Below are 26,340 nucleotides of genomic sequence, written 5' to 3'. Positions count from 1 at the left end.
CGCTTAAATTAATATTTAATATTTTTTTAACTAGACATTTCCTCTAATGAACATGTCTTTACCATCATGACAAATTTTCACCGTGCAATGCCGACATTGATTTTTTTGGTATTTTGGCACACTCTGTTCCACTGTGCGCTGGTGTGATAAAATAACGATCGTTTACGTTTATGACATTAATTACATTAGTGTAATGATCCGCCCTCTTAACACGTGATAAACTTATTTAACTTGAATTTAATCGCTATTAAAGGTTTTTAAAAAGAACCTATTATTATTGAATTTATGAAAACAGCGAAACGAAAGTTTAAAAATTTCAAACGAGTATTGCTAAATCAATGTTGAGTAACATTTAAAGTAATACAATTATAATGTAAATTTTGAAGTATAGATTATTTAAGATAAAAGTATTTCATCACTGTTATTGGATATTTTTATACAATTTAAACTAGCTTATTATTGTAAACATTTGGTTATTACTTTCAAAGTAGTTATGAGCACAACCATTTACTTTATGTTAACTTTAAACGTTATGTCAACACATTGAGTGGTAAAACGTTTAAATTTTGTTGACATAGAGTTTTAAATTTTTTTAAAAATTTTGCATCCACGTGTCAATTTATTTAACTTGTACACAAATCAAGACTGTCACCTAGAAATAAACCAAAAACTTTTTTTAAGACGTTTTTATGCCTAATTAGTTTCTCCCTTCCTCACATGTAGTTTTTTAATCAAGCAATTAATATTTTTAGAAAAAAAAAAAGTTATTGTGAATGAAATAATCATTGATTCTTATTTTATTCTGATAATTACTCTTTAATAAAAACAAGTTATTATTGTTGCAGATATTTGAGCTTTTTTTTTCTTCTTTTTTTTGATTTATTTTGCAATAACATGGTATTTAAAATCACATGATAAATATGTTTATGTTATATATATATATATATATATATATATATATATATATATATATATATATATATATATATATATATATATATATATATATATATATATTTATATATATATATATATATATATATATATATATATATATATTTATATATGTATATATATATATAGCTACTCTACATACTCATATATATATATATATATATATATATATATATATATATATATATATATATATATATATATATATATATATATATATATATATATATATATATATATATATATATATATATATATATATATATATATATATATTTATATATGTATATATATATATAGCTACTCTACACTAATAAGTTATTTTTTTAGCAAAATTTTGCTATATTTTAAATATGTTTCTTTTTTTTTAATTATGTGAAATAAGTTTATTTTAATCACCTAAATATTTCATATAATTACCCCTAGAAGTTTCATATAACTATTAAGTACCTAGATTCACTTTTCCACAGTATTCAGGTACAGTTCTATCCAATATAACCCCTCAATTAGGAATGTTCATTTAGAGATGATAGTTTGAATAGCTGTTTCAGTTAAACAGCTTTTCCTGAATCCAAACTAATTTTTATATTAATAAGTAATTTTGTTCTTTTTTTTAATATAATTTTAAGTTTTTATTTTTAATCAAAAAGTAAATATTTAAAAATAAACAGACTCACTAATTTCTTCACAATTTGTCTTTTTATCTTATGTATACGATACAAGTTGATCAAGTATTACTTAAGATGTATATTTTAACTTATATAACTCTTTATTATTTTTGTTTATTCTCATTCATATTTTTACTTTTATAATTTCTATTACTTCTAACTCTATTTTGGATGTCAATAAATAAAATGAATTTCATTTTACTTAATACTTATTGAATTTTTACTCTTTCTTTTAAATTCAATGTTTTCCCATATACATAAATATTTATCTGATGTATAAATGATTTTCCTTAACATTTTCCATATGGTTTTACTTTTACCTATTACCGTATCAACTTTGTTTTTATAATATTTAGTCTAAAGATTTCTAAGGAAGGATTAATAAGGAGCTTTGAAAATACTTGCACTTTTTCTATTCCATATTTTTTTTGTCACATGGTTTTATGGTTTTTTTTCTTCATGTTTAATAATTTTCTCCCTTCATATTTTATTTGTTTTAACATGTCGATTACAACCACCAAAAGTATTGTGTTCTATTACATAAAATTAACTTTGTTTCAACCATATTTTTGACTTGGATATTACAAATCATCTTATTTGCCATTTTGATTAAGGTTTTTTCTCTTAGTATATCAATACTAAAATTTTCAACAACAACTTTTTTATACTTATTGTTTAGATTAGATACCATAGAAACTAATATCTTATTTTTCAAGTTTTTACAATTAGATCTATATATTAGGCCCTTAGGAACAAACATTATATTGGGGGGGGGGGGGCAGTACTGCCCCAATATAGTTTTAAGGACCTTCTTTTTTTTCCGGTCATTTTTTTGTTGAAAAGTTTATCTCAATAATCCTTGATTTTATTAGACTTTTTTTATAATAAATTTTAAAATTATTGTTGTGTTTTAATAAAAAAAATTTATCTGATTAATTTATTCTTTAAGTTAATGAATTTTTTTTAGAATTGTATGTTCTAACATTCAAACCAATGACTAATTTGCACAATTCAATGATTTCAAGTTAAGAAAAGTTGAGTATTTTCTGAAGATAGAATGAAATTAATGTTGAAAATTTTTATATTCTCAGTTTTTGCTTTGCACGTTTTAAATGGTATTACTATTAATATTTAACTTTGATTTGTAATTTGTAATAAATTCTAATATATTTAAAAATAAGATATATTATTCAAAAAATTTATCTGTTTTATAATTTAATCATTAAAAGTTAATACTCTTCCTTTATTCAAAAAAATGCTTTAAAAAAATTATAAGTATGTATATGTAGTGATTTCGCCGGTTATCCGGTTATTCGGTTAACCGGATTTTCTTCGAATATCAAATATCTATTTTCGAATAATAAAAACCGACTTAAAATTTTTATAGAAAGTAACAACTTACTTATGACTTAAGTCGGTTTTTATTATTCGAAAATAGATATTTGATATTCAAAGAAAATCCGCTTAACCGAATAACCGGATAACCGGCGAAATCACTATGTATATGCATGTATGTATGTATGTATGTATGTATGTATGTATGTATGTATGTATGTATGTATGTATGTATGTATGTATGTATGTATGTATGAAATAAAATTATTGAAAAGAAAAAAAAAAAAATTTTTTTTTTTCTTTTCAATAATTTAATTTCATTTTTTCAATAATTTAAATAAAACTTGTTCATTTGTTAAACAATTTGTAAAAGCATTTTGTGTAACTTAATTAAATGTTTTTAAAGATAAGTTTTAAAATATTTTTTTTTTCAAATGCAATTAAAAATGTAACAAAAAGTAATTTGAACTTCGAGTTTTTTAAGTTTTATTTTACTGCTAATTTATTTTCTTTTTCGTAGGAAATGTTTTGCTAATTCTTTAGTTTTTTCAATTTATTTCCTAGTTTAAGTTTAGCTTAACATTTCTTTTTTCAGTGCATTTCTGAAACGTTTAAATTATCAAAACATCTAAACTGTTATGCTCAAGTTGTAAACAAAAAAATCATTTGCGTTGGCAGCAATAGTGTTTGGTCGCACACCATTCTGTCCAAGCTTTATTGTGTAGAATTTAGTTACCGTTGGTCAAAATGTCAGATTACTTTGTAAATTGATCGGACAATGTGAGATCTATGGAAAAACTTTCTGACAACCCCTAACTGGTTGTCAGAAAGTTTTTCCGTATTTAGTTGACAAAAAGTAAAAATTAAAATGCAAGACCGGAATTTTTTTTTTGTTACTTGACAGGCTGCCTGCCTCAAGCAAACCCTCAGTCGATGTAGCAGCACTCCCTTACGATTCAGACTATAAGATAGTTGATGTAGCAATACTCCGTTGCGAGTCAGGCTATTTGTCAGTCGATGTAGCAGCACTCCGTTACGAGTCAAGCTATTTGTCAGTTGATGTAGCACCACTTTGTTGCGAGTCAGGCTATAAAATAGTCGATGTAGCAACACTCCGTGCATGATTTACAGTAAAAAAAATAAAAACAAAAACATTTTATTAAAAAAAATATAAACAAAAACATTTTATTAAAAAAAATAAAAATAAAAACATTGTTTATATTATTAAAAATATTCAGAATGTTTTTAAAAACATTCTGGTCAAATAAATTTGTGTTTTTGCGGGTTTTTTTAAAAACAATTAATTTGCAATTAAATTAATGGTTTCAGCTTTCTGGCAACACGCAAATGTTGGACAAAAGTCAAAAGTAATTAAAAGTGACGTATTTGTTGGCATAAGAATCATTTTTTCTTTCCGTACTGCCAAATGCAACAATATATAGAACTATATATATATATATATATATATATATATATATATATATATATATATATATATATATATATATATATATATATATATATATATATATATATATATATATATATATATATATATATCAGGCCTTGTTAAGAAGCATTATGCAGGCGATTTGCCTACGCGTTCAGCAGTTTTGCGATACGCAAAAACTTATATCTTTTAGAATATTTAAATTATCTTTTGACTGTCGTTAACGTGACGTTTATTCAGAAGAAATAAAGTCGTAAGTAAAAACATTTAACCGCAATTGTAAACTAATAGATTTTTTTGTTAAAGAAACAGTTTGTTTCATAATTTTTTTTGTTGTTGTTAAAAATTAGTTAAAAAAAATAATGTGTTTTAAGTTTTATCTTAAGGAATTAAATATATAAATTCCTTTTAATATAAAAATTATTTTTAGTCATAATAGTTTAAAAAATGCACGATTTATTTTGATGTAATTATTTTATCAATAAGATATTTTGTTTAATGTTAATTCAGTAATGTAAAGTTTTAATGACATTTGTTTAATCTATGAAAACAAATTATGATCACAAATATGTTTATCAGTAACTGATAAATAACAAAAAAAATTCTTTATTGTTTAAAAACATTATTAGAAAGAGTTCGCAAATTAAAATTTAGTTCATATTTGAAAAAAATAATAAAGATGATTTTTTAAATAAGAACTTAGATTTTATTTGTAACTTTTGTTATAGTGAGAAAAAAACAAACTGTTTGTATGAATTTTAACGCGTTAATAAAATAACTTCTAGCGATGCAAAATATATTTGCTGAGTTGAGTTACTTAGAAATGCGTTACGCGTTACGCAGCGAAATCTCGTAACAAGGCCTGGTATATATATATATATATATATATATATATATATATATATATATATATATATATATATATATATATATATATATATATATATTAGCGTTTAAAAAATGCGCTGAATAAACAAATTTAAAGTTGAACTAAAATTAGAAATTGAACAAACCATAAACTACAAAAAGAAATGAAAACTAAAAAATAAAAATCTTAACGAATTATAAAATAAATAAAAGATAAACAAAAAAAAAACAAAGTACAAAATTAATGTCTTTATTTTATAGAATTAAAGTGTTTCATTTTATAGAATTTAGAAAAGGTCGAAGTTTTAAAGTTATTCAATTAAAGCGTAATTGTTTTGAAACTTAATTATTTAAAAATTTAAAACTTTGATATCTTCCTATGTCTACTAAGCGAATAAAATGACAAAATATAAACTAAAGTTGTATTAAATTTTTTTTTATACAACATAACATTTTTTTTCAAATTGTTAAATTTTTCTAGTTTATTTAATTAAAATTTGATATTTTGTTACAATTTTTTTTTTTTTAATTAGTTTAAATAGCAGTTATGTTAGATATAAGCACTATTTATTAATGAAAACAGATAAAACTCAATCTCTGTTAACTATTTATTTTATTGAAATATTTAGTAACAGAAAACAAAATTGTTTATAGTTTATAACAAAAATTTTTTTGTATACGAAGTTATTAAACAAAATGTAAAAAAAAAAAAAAATAACCATAAAAGAAATATATAATATAAACTTTATTTATCATCTTGCGAGCACAAGAATATTCATACAACTTTTGATTGCAAAATAAAAAATTTTTTTAAAATTTTAATTCAGTAATAAAAAATGAATCAGTATAATATAAAAAAAAAGTTAAGTTTTATATTATGACATTTTATTTTTATTTTGGTTTTATTTTTATTTTATTATAATAATTGATTTTTTTGTTTAAAAAACACTAATACTTCAAGCTTGAAGCAAAGATCATAATAAATATATAATTTAATTCCGATAAGAAATACATGATTTAATTTAAATCTATTTCAATGAAGATATAATTTAATTTTGATTTAAAAAATATGTAATTTTATACTGATTAAAAAAATATATTTAAGTTTAATAAAATTTAAGTAAATGCTTAACTTAACTGTCAAATTTATTTATAAGTATTACTAAATATTGTTTAATTTTTTTAAATTTTTTAGTTCTTTGAAAAAAAATAGCACATTTTCATCACAACTATTTATTCAGTTTTCCTTCCTATATATTTTTCACTAAAAGTTAAGTTCCTTGTCAACATGTTCTCAGGCTCCATCAAAAATTTGCACAAAATGTACAATAAACTTTTTTTTAAAGTTGAAGCGCAGCAATTCTTTTTAATAAATGGTATATTTTTTATTTTTGTTAATTCACCTCCCCAAGGCCGAGAAGGCCACTACAGATGAGGAGGCTACTTAATTGTGGTTATAGCCATCTCTCAACTCTATAACTCCGAAACGCGAACCTTGACGAACAAGGTCACTGCGCCGGTGAAACAAGTATATACTGCAATATAATTTTTATAAATGGTGTTTTGAAAAATAATCTTTGCTTTTGCAACAAAATCGCTGATAAAGTAATAGACTTAATAAATAAATTAACGTAATTTTTTTTTTTTTTGTTACTCTCAAATTTTTTCTTCAAATAAAAATTTTTAGTTGCAAAGCCACAATTAAAATTTTAAGAAAAAGTTAATAAAGAAAAATTAAACATATTTTAAGTCATTTATACAAATATTGATAAAAGAGAAATATTCATTTATATCAAACATTTTGAAAAATGTAGTATTGAATTAAATTATTTAATATAAAAAAAAATGTGTGAAGCATTTAAAACATGGCCTGCACTAATTTAGTGATATAGGAAAAATGATAAAGTTTAAACTATTAGTTGTGACACTTTTAAATTGAATTATTTATTAGGTCTGAACTTAATTGAGATGTTTCTAAATTATAAAAATGTATTATTTTAATTTTCCCTTTAGATTAGTTGGGTTTTTTTCATTGTATTTTTTAAATGCACAAATTATCAAAAACATGCTAAGTTGTCAAAAAAAAATATTTGATACTATTATATACTATATTTTGATGGAATTTAAAGTAGAAGTGTTTAATGAATCTCTAAATGCAAACAAAGAAAAGGAGTCACAAAAGAGTCTAGCAAAGTGCATTTTTTCAGATTTTTTTGTAAAACAACAAGACTTTTAATGAATGCAACTTTTTTTTTTTTTTAATATTATTTTCATTACAAAACAACTTGTTTTGTAATGAAAATAATATTAAAAAAAAAAAAAAGTTGCATTCATTAGTATGATTAGAGAAACAAGTGATGAATTTAAAACAACTTATGTTAAAGTAAGCAAAAGCCCTGCAATCTTAAAAAATATCTGCAAGATCCTAAAAAATTGAAGCCTTAAATTGTAAATCAAAAGATTATATTAGCATAAACACAGTTGAAGGTAAACATCTTAAGTGACTAATGTTGTGCCACTTAGCAGGCTCTGCCATAAATGGTATGAAAATTTAAAACTTTATTTTATTTAAATAGAGAATATTATAAAGATAGACTGTCGGTTGGTCAAGTGGTATTTTTGAATATAGGAGCTCTGATGCTTTTTTTTATCAAAAAAACTACCAAATGGCCGGCAATAGTTGCAGTTTAGATGCAATTATTATACTGTTATTAAATTAGAAAAACTTTTTTTTTATTCATTCTTGTTTTTCAAAACTACTTTTATTTTTATTGCTATCCAATTATATATAATATTGAAGTATAGTATTAAAAGTATCTGCATAATATTGTTATACCTTAATAGTGTAAAAAATGACAGTTGCAAAAGTAATTGTAAATTTGAAATAACTTAAAAGAATTTCACAGGGCACAACAAATCGTTTTTTTTTAATAAATGTTGACGTTCGTATCTTTATTTATTGGTGAACGTCTAATTTAAGAGGTATATGTCTAATAAGGAAGTTTTATTTTAAAATAATTTTTTTATTCAAATAATCTCCTATTAAATTGTAAAGGAGACTTATTTTCAAGTAACTTGTATTCTAGTTAATGAGTTATTAGATATATCAAACATGCTTATTGAATTTATTCAATTTTTTATTATTTCAATACAATATTTCATACATTTGCAAAATGCGTGCAAATTATTCATAATTAAAGTCTGTTTTCCACAAGATAAAAAAAATTGCATTAAGCCAGTTTTTTTGTTACGACGAAACGCCATTTTAATTTCCACTTTATTTTTGCACTAATATTTTTGTTATCAATAAAAAATGGCAGCTATAAGTTTACATTGTATGTTTTTGAAAAAAAAATCTATTAATATAAAAAATAGTTTTTAATTTATATCTGTATTGTATTTTTTTAGAATGTTTAGGAAAATAAATGCTAACTTCTCATAGGAACACTTCTATTGAAAAACTGTTACTGCAAGAAGTAATAGATGGTTCAACTCTGAAAGGAAGATAAACCTTCTTGTGAAGTGAAACTTTCGGAATTGACAGCATTAGTAAATTTGTCTTTATTTGATGAGTTCGCTAATGCTTGTCAATTTTCAGGGTGATTTTTAAGTGAATAAGAACATCAAGTTGAGCATTTTGTTTATTGTTGTTGTTGTTCATTTTGTTGTTACCATTTTAAAGAAACATTATATACTATATAAAATATGTTTCATAACAATCAACTTTTTTTTTTGCTGCAGCAAAATGATCAGCAATATTAGTAAAAATGTTTTATCTGCGCATGTTTATCGACAAATTTTGTCTTGTGGAAAGTAATCTTAATAGTATGCAATAACTTAATGATTGTAATTGATTATCTATACAAAATAGTGAATTTTTCTTAATTTAGTTCGTTAAATTTATTTACTTTTAAAAAAAACGTATTAACTTGAAGAAATTAAAATAAAAGGAAAATAAATAAAAAGTAGATTTTGTATTGACTTTTCTTTTTTTAAACCTTAAAAAATAATAATATCATATTAAGTATTTAATAAGTTATTATTAAATACTTATTTTCACTATATTTATAATATTAAGTATATATTAATAAAAATATGATATTATTACTATACTAATAAATTAAACTATTATAAGCAACATAGTTCTATATATTCTATTAGGTTATATATATTTCAGTAAAACTTAAAAATTCTTATCAAAATATTTAAGTGTTTTTAGTATGCATTTATATTTTTTTGAATTCAGGTTTAACATTTGGAGTTAAGCCAAATTTATCGTACATAAAAACTGGAACGTCATTTAATTTAACCTGTGTGACTGAAGGAAATGCCACTTGGATGTTGAATGGTAATATCATTTATCCAGAATTAAATACTAGTTATTACTTCAAAAATAATGTATCAGTGAGTGACTCTGGATCATATAGCTGCTCAGATGGTAATATTTCTGAAACAATCAACATCACTGTGTTAGGTAAGTTTTTTCCTATTTTGTCAATTTTTTAATTTTTTTTATTAGTTTGTTTTTTAGCACTGTTTGCACTTTTTCACTAAGTTTTCATTACATTATACTTGGATAAATATTTTATCATCAAACAAAATCAAAATTTATTAACCTTCCCATAAAATACTTTAGTCTGTCACCTTTCTGAAAACACTATTAAAAACGTATTTTGCCATTTTATATATATATATATATATATATATATATATATATATATATATATATATATATATATATATATATACACATATATACATATGTATATATATATACATATGTATATATATATATATATACATATATATATACACATATGTATATATATACATATGTATATATATACATATGTATATATATACATATGTATATATATACATATATATATATACACATATATATATATATATATATATACATATATATATATATATAATATATATATATATATATATATATATATATATATATATATATATATATATATATTGCTTGTACACATTGTAAATATAGAAACAAATTTACTTTTTCTTTACTTAATGTACTTTGTTAACAATACTTGTTGAACTAATTTTAATGCTCTCTCTGATCATCATTCACAATATCAAAATTCATAATAACTGTGTCAAATTCTTGATAGAGTTCATAAAAAATCCAATACTCTAGAGAAAGCTTCATCTGTTGAATCTGAGTCTCAGCTTTTCCATAACCAAACATATCAAACGCAAGCCAAGACTTCTCTGTTACTAGTGGAACTAAGTGAGGAGGGTTTTATCCAACATCAGTTTTTCAAGTCAATAAAAACTTTTCATTTAATGATGTCATTTATTTAGAGTTTATCATTTTCATTTATACCTAAACTTTATTTTACTTCCAAATGTCCAGGCAACATAAGTCCCAATTACGATTTAAAAATTTTAGCATGTCTACTTTTCCAGGTGCCAAAGATGCATGCCATGAGGAGTCCTGATTTACATAAAAAAAATATTTTACATAATAATAATGGTGATAATAATAATCATTGAGGAATAATAAATGGGTAAGAAACTCAAATAACTTTTCGAATGTTATCTTCAATGTTGGTGATAAAAAAATCATAATTGTTGAAATTTGTAACAACAAGATCTTTAAGATCTTCTTTCACATAATAACTTAACATTATTAAGTTGTTATATTACAGTTAGCCTTAATCATTGGGTAGGTAGTTTAAATTTGTAGGATCTGTTTTAAATTCACTATCAGTTACATTGCTTGTATTGGTATCAAAAGAACTTGATGAGTTGTTGGAATCTGTGTCAGATATTATGTCTAATTTATTATTATTTACATTTAGAATTTTACTTTCTTTTTGATTATTACCCCCTAATCTTTCTTTCTTTTTTCCTAACTTGAAAAACGTCTTGATTATACAGTTATCATTTATCACTTCTTTAGTTTCGGGGCTGTAATTTCTTCAAATCCACAATATGCCCATGGAACTATAAGTTTAGATTTTCTTGTGAGAATTTTTTGTGTAGTAGCAAATTTGTTATGATAATAAACAAGAAGTTTCCTAAGTTCTTTATACTTTCTTATTGGGTGGCATCTTATTAGTTAATAATTTATTTCAATCTAAAAAGAAATGTTTGTATATAATTAGGGGTAGATAAAAAAAATCATTTAAAGTTAAATATTAATTTGAATATATAATTTCACAACTAAAAGTTGGTTCTACTATAGTATATTTATGTGAGCACTCAATACAGCTTTTTTATAAAAAGAAGAAAACGAAGAATAATGAATAAAAAGATTGCTGCCCCATCCCAAAGCCTTAGTCAATGTGTCAGATCTTCACTGCGAGTCAGGCTATTTGTCAGTCGATGTATGTACTGAAGCCCCCGACAGCAGGCCATTTTAGTATGATGTCACACTGCTCACCTAAATTGGCAGTATAAGATATATATATTTAAAAGTTATAAAAGTTATAAAAATTAAAAATATTTGCAGAGAGAAATTCATTTTTAACCTAAAAGACTATAAAAGAGCGAATATGTATTTTAATTTTTAATCTAATTTAATTTTTGTAAATAATTTTTTTTTTTAACTTATCCATTGTTTTGGCAATTTCTAAAGTATACATAATATTAAAAATTTAGTAAATATAACTGCCAAATAAAAAATAAAAAATTTGTTAAACTTTGTTTGTGAGCTAATCATACAATGTCTCTAAAAAGAAAACCGTGCACATTTTATGGCTATTTAATTTTGCTAAAAGCGGGAAAAAAGCAAGACAAAGTAAAGGTTTAAACTGAAAACTCATTTAAGGTCAAGCTATTCACTGCAAAGTGCAATGTTCTGGGCTTTGTGTTGACTGCAGATTAAACTTAAACAAGCTAACAAGTTCTTTAACCAATCAAACAGAAGAGCTATGATCCAAAGCTGAAAACATTAACATAGTATTTACATATAAAGATAATAGTAGATTTCAACCAACTTTTTTGACGTTGTTTGTTTTGCGTAGTTGTATTATTTTTAATGATACTATTTTAATATTGACAATTAATTATAGATTGAGTTAACACAAATCCCCCTCCCCAGTTTCAATAGACAAGTTTGCATAGTGTTTTTTTTTATAAAGATTGACATTTGTTTTTATCAAATCTATGGAAAGATGTAATGTGGATCTAATGGAAAGATGGTAATGTGGTTCAAAAGTTATGACATTTTGAAATTCAGCCTAAAATGCCCTATTTTTTCACTTCCACCATTATGAACTTTGTAGTAGTACTTTTAATTGAATAATTTAAGATCTAGTGGAAGAATGTGGCTAAAAATTGGTACCCACCCAATTTTGAGGGTGCTGTATTCAAAAATGTAGACAAAACAATGAAATTTAAATTTTTTCATAGTTATTTTTTTATTTTAAAATGGTCAGTCAAATTTTTTGTTCTGTTACCATGGGTTGCGCTTTCATTAATTTCCGGAGTTGCCCAAGTCTCGTGGATTCGATTTTTTTTTCAAATGAATTAGGTGATCCTAGGCTATCTTTATAAAAAAGATGGTTTTGGTTTCTTAAAGCATAATAAAGATATGTCATTTTGAAATTTAGACAAAAAATTTCTTTATTTGACCGCTAGCCTCTATTATAGACTTTATTGCAATACTTTTTGTGTGAATAATTTAAGTTCTAGTAGAGAAATATGACTGAAAATTTGTACCTGACCATTTTTAAAGGTGTTGAATACAAAGATGAAGAGAAACTAACCCAATTCCTAATATTTAAGAATAATTTTTGAATTTTAAAATGTCAACAGTCCTTTTTTTTTCTTGTAACCATAATTTGCATTTCACTTTATTTCTGGAGTTGCCTTACTCTTATTGTGAAATAAGATGTTTTGGAAAAGTTTAGGTCTCTGAATGAAAATAAAAAATTGTATTGCTTTCCATAACTTGCATATTAATGATTAATATTTTCAAAAGTATACATGGAAATATAATTTACTATACAACACATTGAAAAAATGTATTTTTTTATTATTTTAATAATTAGGTATTATTTCAAAATATTGGTTGCATGCTGAAATTTTAGGTTACATGCTCAAATGTTGTGTTAAAAAATAAGAAACTAAAATGCAAACTTTTTTGAAAAATATTAAAAACCTGCTTTATTGAAAAAAGCTCAAAAGTAAAAATGAAAAGGAATAACCAAATATTACTAAAATTGAAGTTTATATCATTTAAATAATGAAAGTAAAATATTAATCAACTTTCACTGAAAAGATAAAACTTGTTCAAATAGAGCTTCATCTTCTTTTGTGATTTGGTACTGACGCCCAGAAGATGTTGAAGGTGTTTTAACAAGAGAAATGACATTCATTCTTGGCACCCAGCAATTATCATCCCACTTTGGCCAGTAGTATGATCATCTTGGATAATGTGGATGCATAAACTTAACCATAAAATCATCATTCTTATTATCAACTTTAACAACTTCAGAAACCATACCAAGCCAGTAAAAATCGTCGTATTTGCAAAATAGTTATTGTTATTATTATTATTGAGAAGATGGTATAAATTGATGGAAACTTCTTGTCCCAGGAATAATGGTTGCTATTAAAAGTCTATCAGTATGTATGTTTCTTACTAGCTCCATTTCTTAGGCAGTGACCTACACAAACGTAATCCCACTGATTGACTTATGACAGTATTCAAACATTGCTTGAGAAGACAGTATATGATTTGTGGTTGGACTCTGTAAGCTAGCTATTGCAATAAGCCTTTTAACAGTGCCACTTATTCCATCGCATAAAGATTTGCTATGGCTTGTTGCAAAGAAATTCCAGATGCAACAAACAGAAAATCCTTGAGCGTGGTGACATAAATTGTAAAAATGTTTGCAGTTTTTATACTGCCCTGCACAGCCATCAAAAAAATAATGGATTTTTGTAATTGTGGGACAAAGATGAGTTTTTATGTGATTAGTAATTTTATGCATAACTTTATTGATAAATCCAACATCATGATTCAAATCATCTGAAATTACACAAAAAGAAGATATTTCCAATTTTACTTTCTTGACAACTGGATGAAGGGAAAATTGACTCTTGCTCTGTATCTCGTCTTGTACTACTAAAGTGTGATTCTCTGCAAAATCTGCCAGTACAATAGCCTCATCAATACTAATTGTTTCTTTGAGATGCTTTAGATGGCTAGATTGTGATTTTGCTATAAATGAATGAGAAGTAATATTATCAAGTTTTTCACACAGGAGCTCTAAGAATTCATTTAATGGAAGTTTTATTGTTAATAGTTCAGTTCTATCTGTTGTTGTCCACTGTTTGAAATCCACTGACTGTTCATTTTCATCGCTGTCATATTGCTCTTTTGGATCATCATTTTGTGTGAGATACTCCTGGAAATAAATTTGGGCAGCTTATATGCCAGGACAACTATTGCATCGGTAAATCATGCAAACTTTAGATTTTCTGCTGCAGACAATCTTTTCAATGATTTCATGGTAAGATGTTTCAAGGCCTATAGCACTCAACATTAATTTAACATTTTGGTGTATTGTGCACACATAAAACAAAATGTGTACCTTTTGGACCAGCAAGGATGCACCATTTAGGCCGAAGACTGCAAAATTTAAAAAATCCAATTTTATGGCCTGGGTAATTTGTCTTATATGCCACATAGAGCTCCTTTAAGTTACACAAAATCAATTTTTGGACATATTTTTTTTCCCCAACACTTACAGTCTTTTTTACCTGGCATTTGCCTTGAATACTCATCATCACAGTAAAAAAGCTTTACAAATTCTATAACATCTTTACTGATTCGATGCCGTTCAACCACTTTGCATTTTGAATTTTGTGTTTGGAAACTGAAAACTCTTTTGCTGCTTTTCTGATAGACCAAGATTTTGGGGTTAATGTCAAAATTTGAAGTTGCTGCCTTCTGTTAGAAACTTAAAGTTTTTCTTTCATGCATTCTACAAGGAATTTTGAATTTCCTTGTAGAATGCATGAAAGAAAAAAAAAAAAATTTTTTGGTTTGAATTTCCTTTAGAAATTAATTTTTTGGTGCAACAAGATCTGATTTAGTTACATCCAGAGTAGTTGCAAGCTTCTTAATAACTGCTTCTTCAACTTGCTTTATCTTTCTCTTTCCAAGTGAAGGCTTGTTAGAGGTTTTGGGTAAATGAACTTTTAGAGGATCCACTTCAAGTTCGCCTAAAGTACTGTTGAGCAATGATCTTGTTGATTCCAATATAATTTCTTTTTCCATATTATCTTCAGTTAATTTTATCTTCAACTCGTTCTCTTCTGATTCTTTACTTGATGCTAATTTATGTCTGCATTGTGGACAATGTTTTTCACCTGGAACTACAAATTTGCCTTTACTGCATAGGTACTTTGCTGTATCCAAGTTGAGTTCATGAAGACTGCCTAAAAAAAAGGAAGAACTCATTTAATATGTATAAAAATTTTAATAAAACCTTAAAAAATTTAAAGTTGTATGGCATTTAATAGTGCGCTTTCAGAAGTTAGCTAAAAGGTTAAACATAACTAAAATAGAATTTGGCTACCAATAATTTCATTATTGTAACTCACAACATTTTCACAAAACTAAAAGTTATGATTACTATAAATACCTTTTATAACTTTGTTATGAGTATTAAATGGATTGCAGCACCGTATTAATTTAGTTGTATAACGCTTCAAATAAACATGTTTATGATGGAGACAAGTTGTTGATTTGACATTTATTATTGAGAACCCAGTCCTCCACATTAATATTTCTCTTTCATATTCAGGAATATCTTCAAAAGGTTCAATTCCCAGCTATGATGTATATGTTGTGATATTCACTTTCTAAGTTGATTCCAATGGAGCACTTTTGACTGTTTGCCATGACTAAGAAACTGAATTACCAAACAAGATTTAATAATTATTTAATCTAAGATTAAAATAATTTTTTTAATTGAAATTTGTGATTGTTAACTGTTATTTCAAAACTATATTTAGACGACATAACTGACGCCCCAAAACTATATTTATACATCATAGCAGGCGTTGCAAAACTATATTTTTCATGATAATTCACTTCACAAAACTTTATTTATATATCAAAACCAACCTTAATAAACTTTTTTTACACGCCACAATTGAACCCATGAAAGTCAGGCAATTTGTGAAAATGTTACCCCGTTTAATGGCTAAATAATATAATACCATTTTAAAATTCAAAAATTATCCTAAAATATTAGGAATTGGGTTAATATCTCTTCATCTTTGTATTCAACACCTTTAAAAATGGTCAGGTACAAATTTTCAGTCATATTTCTCTATTAGAACTTAAATTATTCACACAAAAAGTATCGCTATAAAATCTATAATAGAGAATAGATGCCAAATATTTTTCTGTTTGTTGCATCTGGAATTTCTTTGCAACAAGCCATAGCAAATCTTTATGCGATGGAATAAGTGGCACTGTTAAAAGGCTTATTGCAATAGCTAGCTTACAGAGTCCAACCACAAATCATATACTGTCTTCTCAAGCAATGTTTGAATACTGTCATAAGTCAATCAGTGGGATTACGTTTGTGTAGGTCACTGCCTAAGAAATGGAGCTAGTAAGAAACATACATACTGATAGACTTTTAATAGCAACCATTATTCCTGGGACAAGAAGTTTCCATCAATTTATACCATCTTCTCAATAATAATAATAACAATAACTATTTTGCAAATACGACGATTTTTACTGGCTTGGTATGGTTTCTGAAGTTGTTAAAGTTGATAATAAGAATGATGATTTTATGGTTAAGTTTATGCATCCACATTATCCAAGATGATCATACTACTGGCCAAAGTGGGATGATAATTGCTGGGTGCCAAGAATGAATGTCATTTCTCTTGTTAAAACACCTTCAACATCTTCTGGGCGTCAGTACCAAATCACAAAAGAAGATGAAGCTCTATTTGAACAAGTTTTATCTTTTCAGTGAAAGTTGATTAATATTTTACTTTCATTATTTAAATGATATAAACTTCAATTTTAGTAATATTTGGTTATTCCTTTTCATTTTTACTTTTGAGCTTTTTTCAATAAAGCAGGTTTTTAATATTTTTCAAAAAAGTTTGCATTTTAGTTTCTTATTTTTTAACACAACATTTGAGCATGTAACCTAAAATTTCAGCATGCAACCAATATTTTGAAATAATACCTAATTATTAAAATAATAAAAAAATACATTTTTTCAATGTGTTGTATAGTAAATTATATTTCCATGTATACTTTTGAAAATATTAATCATTAATATGCAAGTTATGGAAAGCAATACAATTTTTTATTTTCATTCAGAGACCTAAACTTTTCCAAAACATCTTATTTCACAATAAGAGTAAGGCAACTCCAGAAATAAAGTGAAATGCAAATTATGGTTACAAGAAAAAAAAAGGACTGTTGACATTTTAAAATTCAAAAATTATTCTTAAATATTAGGAATTGGGTTAGTTTCTCTTCATCTTTGTATTCAACACCTTTAAAAATGGTCAGGTACAAATTTTCAGTCATATTTCTCTACTAGAACTTAAATTATTCACACAAAAAGTATTGCAATAAAGTCTATAATAGAGGCTAGCGGTCAAATAAAGAAATTTTTTGTCTAAATTTCAAAATGACATATCTTTATTATGCTTTAAGAAACCAAAACCATCTTTTTTATAAAGATAGCCTAGGATCACCTAATTCATTTGAAAAAAAAAATCGAATCCATGAGACTTAGGCAACTCCATGGTAACAGAATAAAAAATTTGACTGACCATTTTAAAATGATAAAATAACTATTAAAAAATTTAAATTTCATTATTTTTGAATACAGCACCTTCAAAATTGGTCGGGTACCAATTTTTAGCCACATTCTTCCACTAGATCTTAAATTATTCAATTAAAAGTACTACTACAAAGTTCATAAAGGCGGAAGTGGAAAAAAATAGGGGGTTTTAGGCTGAATTTCATAAATGTCATAATTTTGAACCGTTTGAATTTGGGAGCTCAAACTTTTTTTTTTGTTATATTGATAGGTATCACTGGTTCAAATTTGAAAGAAATCTGAGAGAGTGACTGAAAAATCTCAATTTTTTGTCCTACGTTTACATGAAATTACCCTTATATTACTTAATAAATTAATGGCTGTTTTTACCAATCACATCTTAGAGTCATTTTGAATTTACTATGAAAAAAAATTTCTTGCTGCTAGAGCATTTGCTTTAAGATTTGGAGATTAAAACTTACTATGTCCCTAATTGTAGATCGCCTATTTACATATGTGGATTTGTTTGTAAAGACCTCTTTTACAGTGATAGGGTTGTTATTAAATCTATTAAAACAAGTACATATTAAAATGTATTAAAAATAGTAAAAAGCATTTTTCATTTTTGGTAACAGATAAATAGCTTATTATAAATAACTATAATTATTCAGATCTTTCTATTAAAAGTTTTCTTAAAGTCTTTCTATCTAATAACTTTTCTATTTAAGTCTTTTTTTTGTCCTTGTATAAAGCACTGCACATAATATAATTTATTATAAATTGATTTTTGTCTATTACATTAATCAATATTTTTATAGATGCATTACCAAAACCTCAGTTAATTCTGAATAAATCTGTTTGGTCAGGTTCCAGCATTTCTGGTATATGTAATTTTTCTCTGATTTTTAACAATATTTCTTATAAGTTTTTTCGCAATAATGAAACTGAGGAAAGTGAAAGTAATTTTAACGAGCTTAATTTGTCAAACTTAACATCTGAAAACTCTGGAGATTATTCATGTTCTGTTTCAATAAATGGATTCGAACCAACGTTTTCTGATCCTGTAAACCTTATAGGTAATTTAATATTTAGTTATTACTAATATTGTTATTAGTAATTTATATACAGATATATATATATATATATATATATATATATATATATATATATACACGCATACATATACATGTATATATATATATATATATATATATATATATATATATATATATATATATATATATATATATATATATATATATATATATATATATATATATTGCGTAAATAATGCTCATTGTTTACAAAAAGAATGAAATAAAATAACAGCTTAAATTTTTTATAAAGCTTAACTTAAAACTAAATTCAATCAAAATATTCTTTTATTTTCAGGGAAAGATAAAATACCCTTTTCAGGGAAAGATAAAATACCCTTTTCAGGGAAAGATAAAATACCATTCATGGTTAAGTAATAATACCTTTTCTTCTTTTTCCATTGTGTAAATTAAATGGATCAGAGCAAGTTATGTGGATTAGGGAGTACCTTTTAATTAAACATATTCATGGAAGCAAACCATTGTATTTTCATAATTTTTAATGCCAGAATGACTAGAACGGCTTCTGATATTTTGATTTTCACATCATTTTCGATATCATAAGATGTTTGTTTGAGACATTGCTATATATATATATATATATATATATATATATATATATATATATATATATATATATATATATATATATATATATATATATATATATATATATATATATATATATATATATATATATATATGTATATGTATACACATATACATATATATATATATACACATATACATATACATATATATATATATATATATGTATATGTATATGTGTATATATATATGTATATATGTATATGTGTGTATATATATATGTGTATATATGTATATATCTTATGACATGATTGTAGCCTTTTGAGAGGGATGGTATATTTAAAAGGAGAACAAAAAAATACCACTTACCACATACAAAATTTATACCTCAAATTTTATACAAACTATACTGTAAAAAAGTCCATTTAAAGAATAAGATAATCAGTTAAAAGAAAAAGTATGTATACATGAAACTAATTAGCTTATCTCTGATTTATATAACTCATAATACTGTCATAGTCATTACTAGCAAGAATATAATCACAAGCACTTATACTTTTAATCAATGAAACACTTACTTGACACTGACTTGCATTATTTGTCCATTTTAAATTTAATTTGTTTCTTTGCATAAACTTCACATTAACGTCTTGGTTTTCATTACAAATATCAACCACAAGCCCTATGTACTACTCTTCATCATAAAAGCATGCAATATATTTACCAGATTGAAAATTTGAATGATTTTTTAAAATCAAATTAGTATCATTTAAGACATGAGTATCATAGACAGTATCACTAGAGATTCTTCTCAAAAAAAATTTATCTCCATCTGGTACAAAACAGTGATAACTTCTTGTTTCTGGAACTGTGTGCATCCCTTCATATCGTTTCTGAAGGTTAAAAGTTGTTTCATGGTGATTGATATTATCACTTGAAAGATAAAATATGTTAACACCTTTGATGTTTTTTTGAGCCCATGTAAACAGATCTTGTGGTGTGAGAATCTGATTTGTAATTGCTGCCTGTAGACTAGCTTTTGCCGCTTCTCTTTTTATAGTACCTCCTATTCCATCACATGGAATTTTGCCATGTGACATAATGTATACTTATAATAGTTGTAGCAAAGAAGTGATGCTCAGCATTTATTTGGTGATCTACAATGTGATAAATTAAGTTTATTAGACATTTTTTGTTTTTATACTGTGACGCAGCACCATCACTGAAGTATTTAACTTTATTCACTGTGGGTAGTTTGATTTTGACCATAGAGAGCAACTTTGTGAGAAAACAATGGACTGCTGATTGGTCATGACAAAGATGATCAGAAATTAAACAATAACATTCACATTTAAGGTGATCTTTTTCATCTTTGTAATAAACAGCAAATGGGTGTAAGGTAGCTTGATCGGCTTGCCAGTAACACCAGTGTATAGCATCTTGTACAAGAAAACTATAATTTATTGCAAAATCCGTCAGAATAATGTAGGTATATTGGTCTAATGTTTGTTTTGCCTCTGATAAGTAGGAAAACTGTGCTTCTTTGATAAAGTGATGGTGACAAAGTTTCACTTAAAGTTTCAATAAATTCACTAATGCTTGTTTGGACTGTAATAAGTGCAGTTGACACCCATTGTTTATATGTGATCTGATCATCAAAATCATTCTTTTCAAACACATTTTCCAAGTAAGTCTTCAAATTAATTTTACCAGGGTAGTTGGAACATTGATGAAACATGCAGTTTCGACTATCTATATTACAAACACATACTTTCATTAAATCTTTGTAATATATATAATAGCTGTTAGGAAGAGCAGAGCACATCAACTTAGCATTTTGATGGTAAGAACATACACAAACTTAGTGGCTTCCGCTACTATCAACAGTAAGGCACCACTTTGGCCTTAGTTCACAGAACTTGCTGAATCCAACTTTGTGTTCAGGGTATAACTTCTTAATTTTCAGATGAAGTTCTTTTGAACGAACTAATATTAAGTGTTTTTGTTTATGAACTTTTTTTCCTGAAGTGTATTTGTCAGATTCATATATTTCAATGGCTCTTTGCTTAATCATATCCTCCAAAAGGATGTCCTTTTTTAGCCTCAGGTTTAGCAAATATTCCCTTTTCATTTTTCAGCTTTCTTAACAAGATGGTCTGAAACTGAAAATGCATTGCAAGTTTTTTTAATTGACCAACTATCAGGAGTTAATGTTAGTAACTGAACTTTTTCTTCATTCAAACTGATTTTTCCTTTTTCCTTTATTGCATCTTAAAGTTTGTCTAAATCATTACAGTTAATGCACTTTTGCTTTTTCTCAGATATTATTTCTTTTGGGTCTATATCAAATGCTGATGCTACTAGGTTTGTCATACTTGTTTCCAGTTTTTTAACTTTTTGCTTTCCATATTCTAATTTGTCATGTTTACTTACATTTTTAGAGGAGATATTTCTAGTAAAGAAGCACTCTTATTTAAAACTGTCTTATTTAGGTCTGAAGAACTAAACTCCTCATCATCAACATCTTTGTCTTCATCTTCTTGACTAAATTTTCCTGTAATTTGTTCAAGTTTGAATTCATTCAAACAGTTAGTGCAAAGTTTTTGACCAGGTTTGATCTTAAGTTGACTTGCTGTTAAAATATCGACTTTACACAATCCCTTAATCATTTATTTCTTGTGGACTTTAAACATATCACAGCAGTATTTTTGAAGCACTTCATATCTAGAAATATAGGCTTTTTCATGATGAAAACATATCTTCCATTTAGTTCAAAAGTGTGTCCAATTCTTTGAATTAAAACTTCAACATCTGTATTCACAATATCTTTTAGTTTTATTCTTCCAATCATTCTACAATAATACGTTTTGTCGCAATCTTCGTTTAAAACTTTCCCCACACAACATTTCTCTGTCATTTTTTACTATTTTTTACTATGTAAGTATTAAACTGTAACATGTTAGAGTTCAAAAAAATATTTATGTTGCAATATTTAGCAACTTTAAGGTACAATATTTCAAAAACTGTAAAAAATCAGTCAAAAACAACTGCAATAATGGATTATTTGGGTGAAAAACTATTACCCTTCAAAATTTCAGGTAATCACCATCTTTATTTAAAAAGTTATGGTTTGTCAAAAATCGAAAAAAACTGCTGTAAGCTCCTGATACACAAATTTTTCGGATTTTGGTCATTTTTAATTCAATCATAACTTTTGAACAAATTGGTCAATCAAGCTGAAATTTTCTGGATTGTATTTTTTTCATAAAATCTATGTGTGGTCAAAATTTAAAGCAAATCGATGGTTCCCTGGGAGCCTTGATAGGTGATTTGATATGGAATAACCCATTTTCTGCACTCATCAGCCATATATGCCATATATTCATATTATATACATGTATATAATATGAATATATGGCATATATGGCTGATGAGTGCAGAAAATGAAATGAAACTTTAAGTACCATCAAAAAGTTTTTTTTTTATTTAACCTTTTATTTTTGTACTTATACTATAGCACATATTGATATACATTTGCCCAGTTATTTTGATGACTTAAATTTATATGGTTTTTATGCAAAAAGAATAAAGAACAAAGAATAATAATAAAAACTTGTTGATGGTACATAAAGCTTCATTTCAACCCAAAGTTTGGTCAACCTATAGTCAGTGCTCAGTTTCTCCACATTCACCCTTAGGTGCTTCTGATCACGGTGAGATCACTCTAAAACTATTATCTCATTCTTCATCACCAGATCATATCATTGTATCTCTTACAACTACCTTAAAGCTGACTGAGACTCTTTCCGTGATTTTCTTTGTGATGGCCCTTGGGTAAAAATCTTTCATTTTCCTGCTGATAAATGTGCTTCTTAAATAACTTCTTGGATTCAGGCTAGCATAGAATCTTTTAATCCCTCTCGGCGATTCCAAGTCAAGCCTCACTCTTCTCCTTAGTTTACCTCACATTGTGCTGCTCCAATTTCCAATCAAAATCATTACTTCCACATCTCTCAGCAAAACATTACTTCCATATCACTCAGCAAAACAATTTTATAGAAAACAGATGTCTGTTTACTAATTCTAGAGGATCTCACTTCTGCTACAGCATGGGGCTCACAGTGGCTGGTGAACTTTAATTCAGATAAAACTCAATTTTTCCAGCCAATCGTTATCGCAATAAGTTAGATCTTCCTATATTTATGAATGGTAATGTACTCGATGAGTCATCTACCCTTCATCTTCTAGGATTAACTCTTGCTTCTGATCTTTCTTGGAAACCATATATCAAATCCGTTGCAAAATTAGCATCTGCTAAGGTTGCATCTCTTTATTGAGCTCAACACTTTCTTACTCCGGATTCTATTCTCTATCTCTATAAATCTCAAATCCGGCCTTGTATGGAATATTGTTGCCATATCTGGAGCGGATATTTTAATGATGCCCTTTCTCTTTTAGACAAGGTGCAAAAACGAATTGTGAACATAGTTGGACCTGCTCTTGAAGCCAACCTCCAACCATAATCACATCATTGTAATGTTGCTTCTCTTTCTCTTTTCTACAAATACTATAATGGGCACTGCTCTAAAAAGCTAGCATCTCTTGTGCCATCTACTAAATTTCATTCTCATGTTACTTGTCATTCAATTAAGTCTCATCCTTTTTCTGTGACTGTTCCTAAGTGCTCCAAAATCTCTTATTCGTCTAGTTTTTTTCCTTGAACATCAGTTCTTTGGAATTCGCTTCCTTCATCTTGCTTTCCTGATTCATATAACTTACAATCCTTCAAGTCGTCTGGTTTCGAAACTCTAAATTGCAAATACTATTAACATGATCAAGTTCCAGGTTATTTATATGAAAATAATTAGTTGATTTTTATTAGTAATGGTGCAAACAAACCATTTTTCCATTGCTGTATGAAGTTGCCAAGTACTCCACTTCATACAAATGCTTAATAGCTGTGGGACTGGTCTGACTTAGAGCCACATATATAATAAGTGGAATATAATTTTATATCATCAGCAAAAAGTTTAAGTTTAATGTCAAGTTCTTTGCTAATGTCATTGATAAATAATAAAAATAAAGTAGGTCCTACAACATTTTCTTGTGAAACACCACTTGTTAGAAATGTTGTGTGAGAAGAAACACTTGAATTGTTTTACTTAACTACTTGAGATCTCATATGTAAAAAATGGTTATTTATTAGTAATTTAGGATGTGAAACTGTATCAAAAGCTTTCTTAAAGTCAAAATAGCAATAACAGTAGGAATGTGTCACTAGAGATTTAAAGTCCAGTCATGAAGGCTTTCAAGAATTTTAATGCAAGTAATGTGTTTTCAAATAAAACCATCTTTTATGATAATGTCATTGAGTAAAAGATACATTATTAGCTCATTATTGATAATTCATCACATTACACAGGAACAATTAGATGTCAAAAAGATGGGTCAATAATTACTTGCTGGGTTGATAGGTTTAACCAAATGATATAAAATATTTAAAAAATTGTAATTAAACCAAAATAATATTTTTTAAACAAATTTAAATTTAGAAATAGAATTATATTTTTCATGTAAATAATTAATATGAATTCACCTATTTAAAAGCATAAAGATGCTTCTGAAAATTAATTTCTTACGTATATTAAATTTACAGTTTGTTATTTATTTGACTTACTTGTTTTTTAAATGCGGCAACAGGTCAATGTAATATATATATATATATATATATATATATATATATATATATATATATATATATATATATATATATATATATATATATATATATATATATATATATATATATATATATATATATATGTATATCTTTTATGTGCTTTATATCTTTGTGCTTTATATCTTTTATGTGCTTTATATCTTTTATGTGTTCTATGTGCTTTATATCTTTTATGTGCTTTCGTTTAGCACCACTTCACTCTATTGCCTTTCTCTTTGTTCTATATCGCTCTCCTTCATCTCAAGACTGCACACTTTTTGACGTTATTTCTGATCATATTGACCAAGCCCTCTCTCTTTATCCATCAGCTAATATAGTTGTTTTTGGTGACTTTAATGCTCACCACTCTGAATGGCTTGACTCTAGTGTCAGTGATTCGGCAGGCATTAAAGCCCACAACTTTTGCTTTTCTCAATCCCTAACTCAAATAGTCAACTTTCCAACTCGCTTTCCAGACAACCCGAATCATTTACCTTCTCTACTCCACTTATGTCTAGTTTCTGATCCTAGTCAGTGCTCAGTTTCTCCACATTTACCCTTAGGTGCTTCTGATCACAGTTTGATCACTCTAAAACTAATATCTCATTCTTCTTCATCACCTGAATCCCCCTATTATCGAACCTCTTACAACTACAGTAAAGCTGACTGGGATTCTTTCCGTGATTTTCCTCATGATGGCCCTTGGGTAGAAATCTTTCGTCTTCCTGTCGACAAATGTGCTTCTTACATAACTTCGTGGATTCAGGCTGGCATGGAATCTTTTATTCCCTCTCGATGATTCCAGGTCAAGCCTCACTCTCCTCCATGGTTTTCTTCACACTGTGCTGCTGCGATTGCCAATTGAATTCGTTACTTCCATATTTATCAGCAAAACAATTCTCCAGAA

The 26,340-nt window shown here is 26.3% G+C and overlaps 1 protein-coding gene across 2 annotated transcripts in view; it reads left to right on the top strand.

Moving 5' to 3' along the window:
- Window positions 1–276: 276 nt before the first annotated feature.
- Window positions 277–26,340, top strand: part of LOC100198055 (tyrosine-protein phosphatase Lar) — a 122,920-nt gene continuing 96,856 nt past the window's right edge. Inside the window, exons 1-4 of one of the 2 annotated variants that reach the window (XM_065801439.1) lie at window positions 277–550; window positions 2,590–2,737; window positions 9,521–9,748; window positions 18,890–19,147. In XM_065801439.1, the coding sequence (XP_065657511.1) occupies window positions 2,680–2,737; window positions 9,521–9,748; window positions 18,890–19,147 (544 nt within the window). In that variant the 5' untranslated portion in view covers window positions 277–550; window positions 2,590–2,679. Of the gene's footprint in view, window positions 551–2,585; window positions 2,738–9,520; window positions 9,749–18,889; window positions 19,148–26,340 lie in introns of those variants that run through there. The other variant, XM_065801440.1, reaches the window with a different exon arrangement.

The sequence above is a fragment of the Hydra vulgaris genome, chromosome 07 (genome assembly GCF_038396675.1).
Source record: "Hydra vulgaris chromosome 07, alternate assembly HydraT2T_AEP".
Classification (NCBI taxonomy): domain Eukaryota; kingdom Metazoa; phylum Cnidaria; class Hydrozoa; order Anthoathecata; family Hydridae; genus Hydra; species Hydra vulgaris.
The sequence above is the reverse complement of the archived record's forward strand: the minus strand, read 5'-3'. Positions and strand labels throughout refer to the sequence as shown.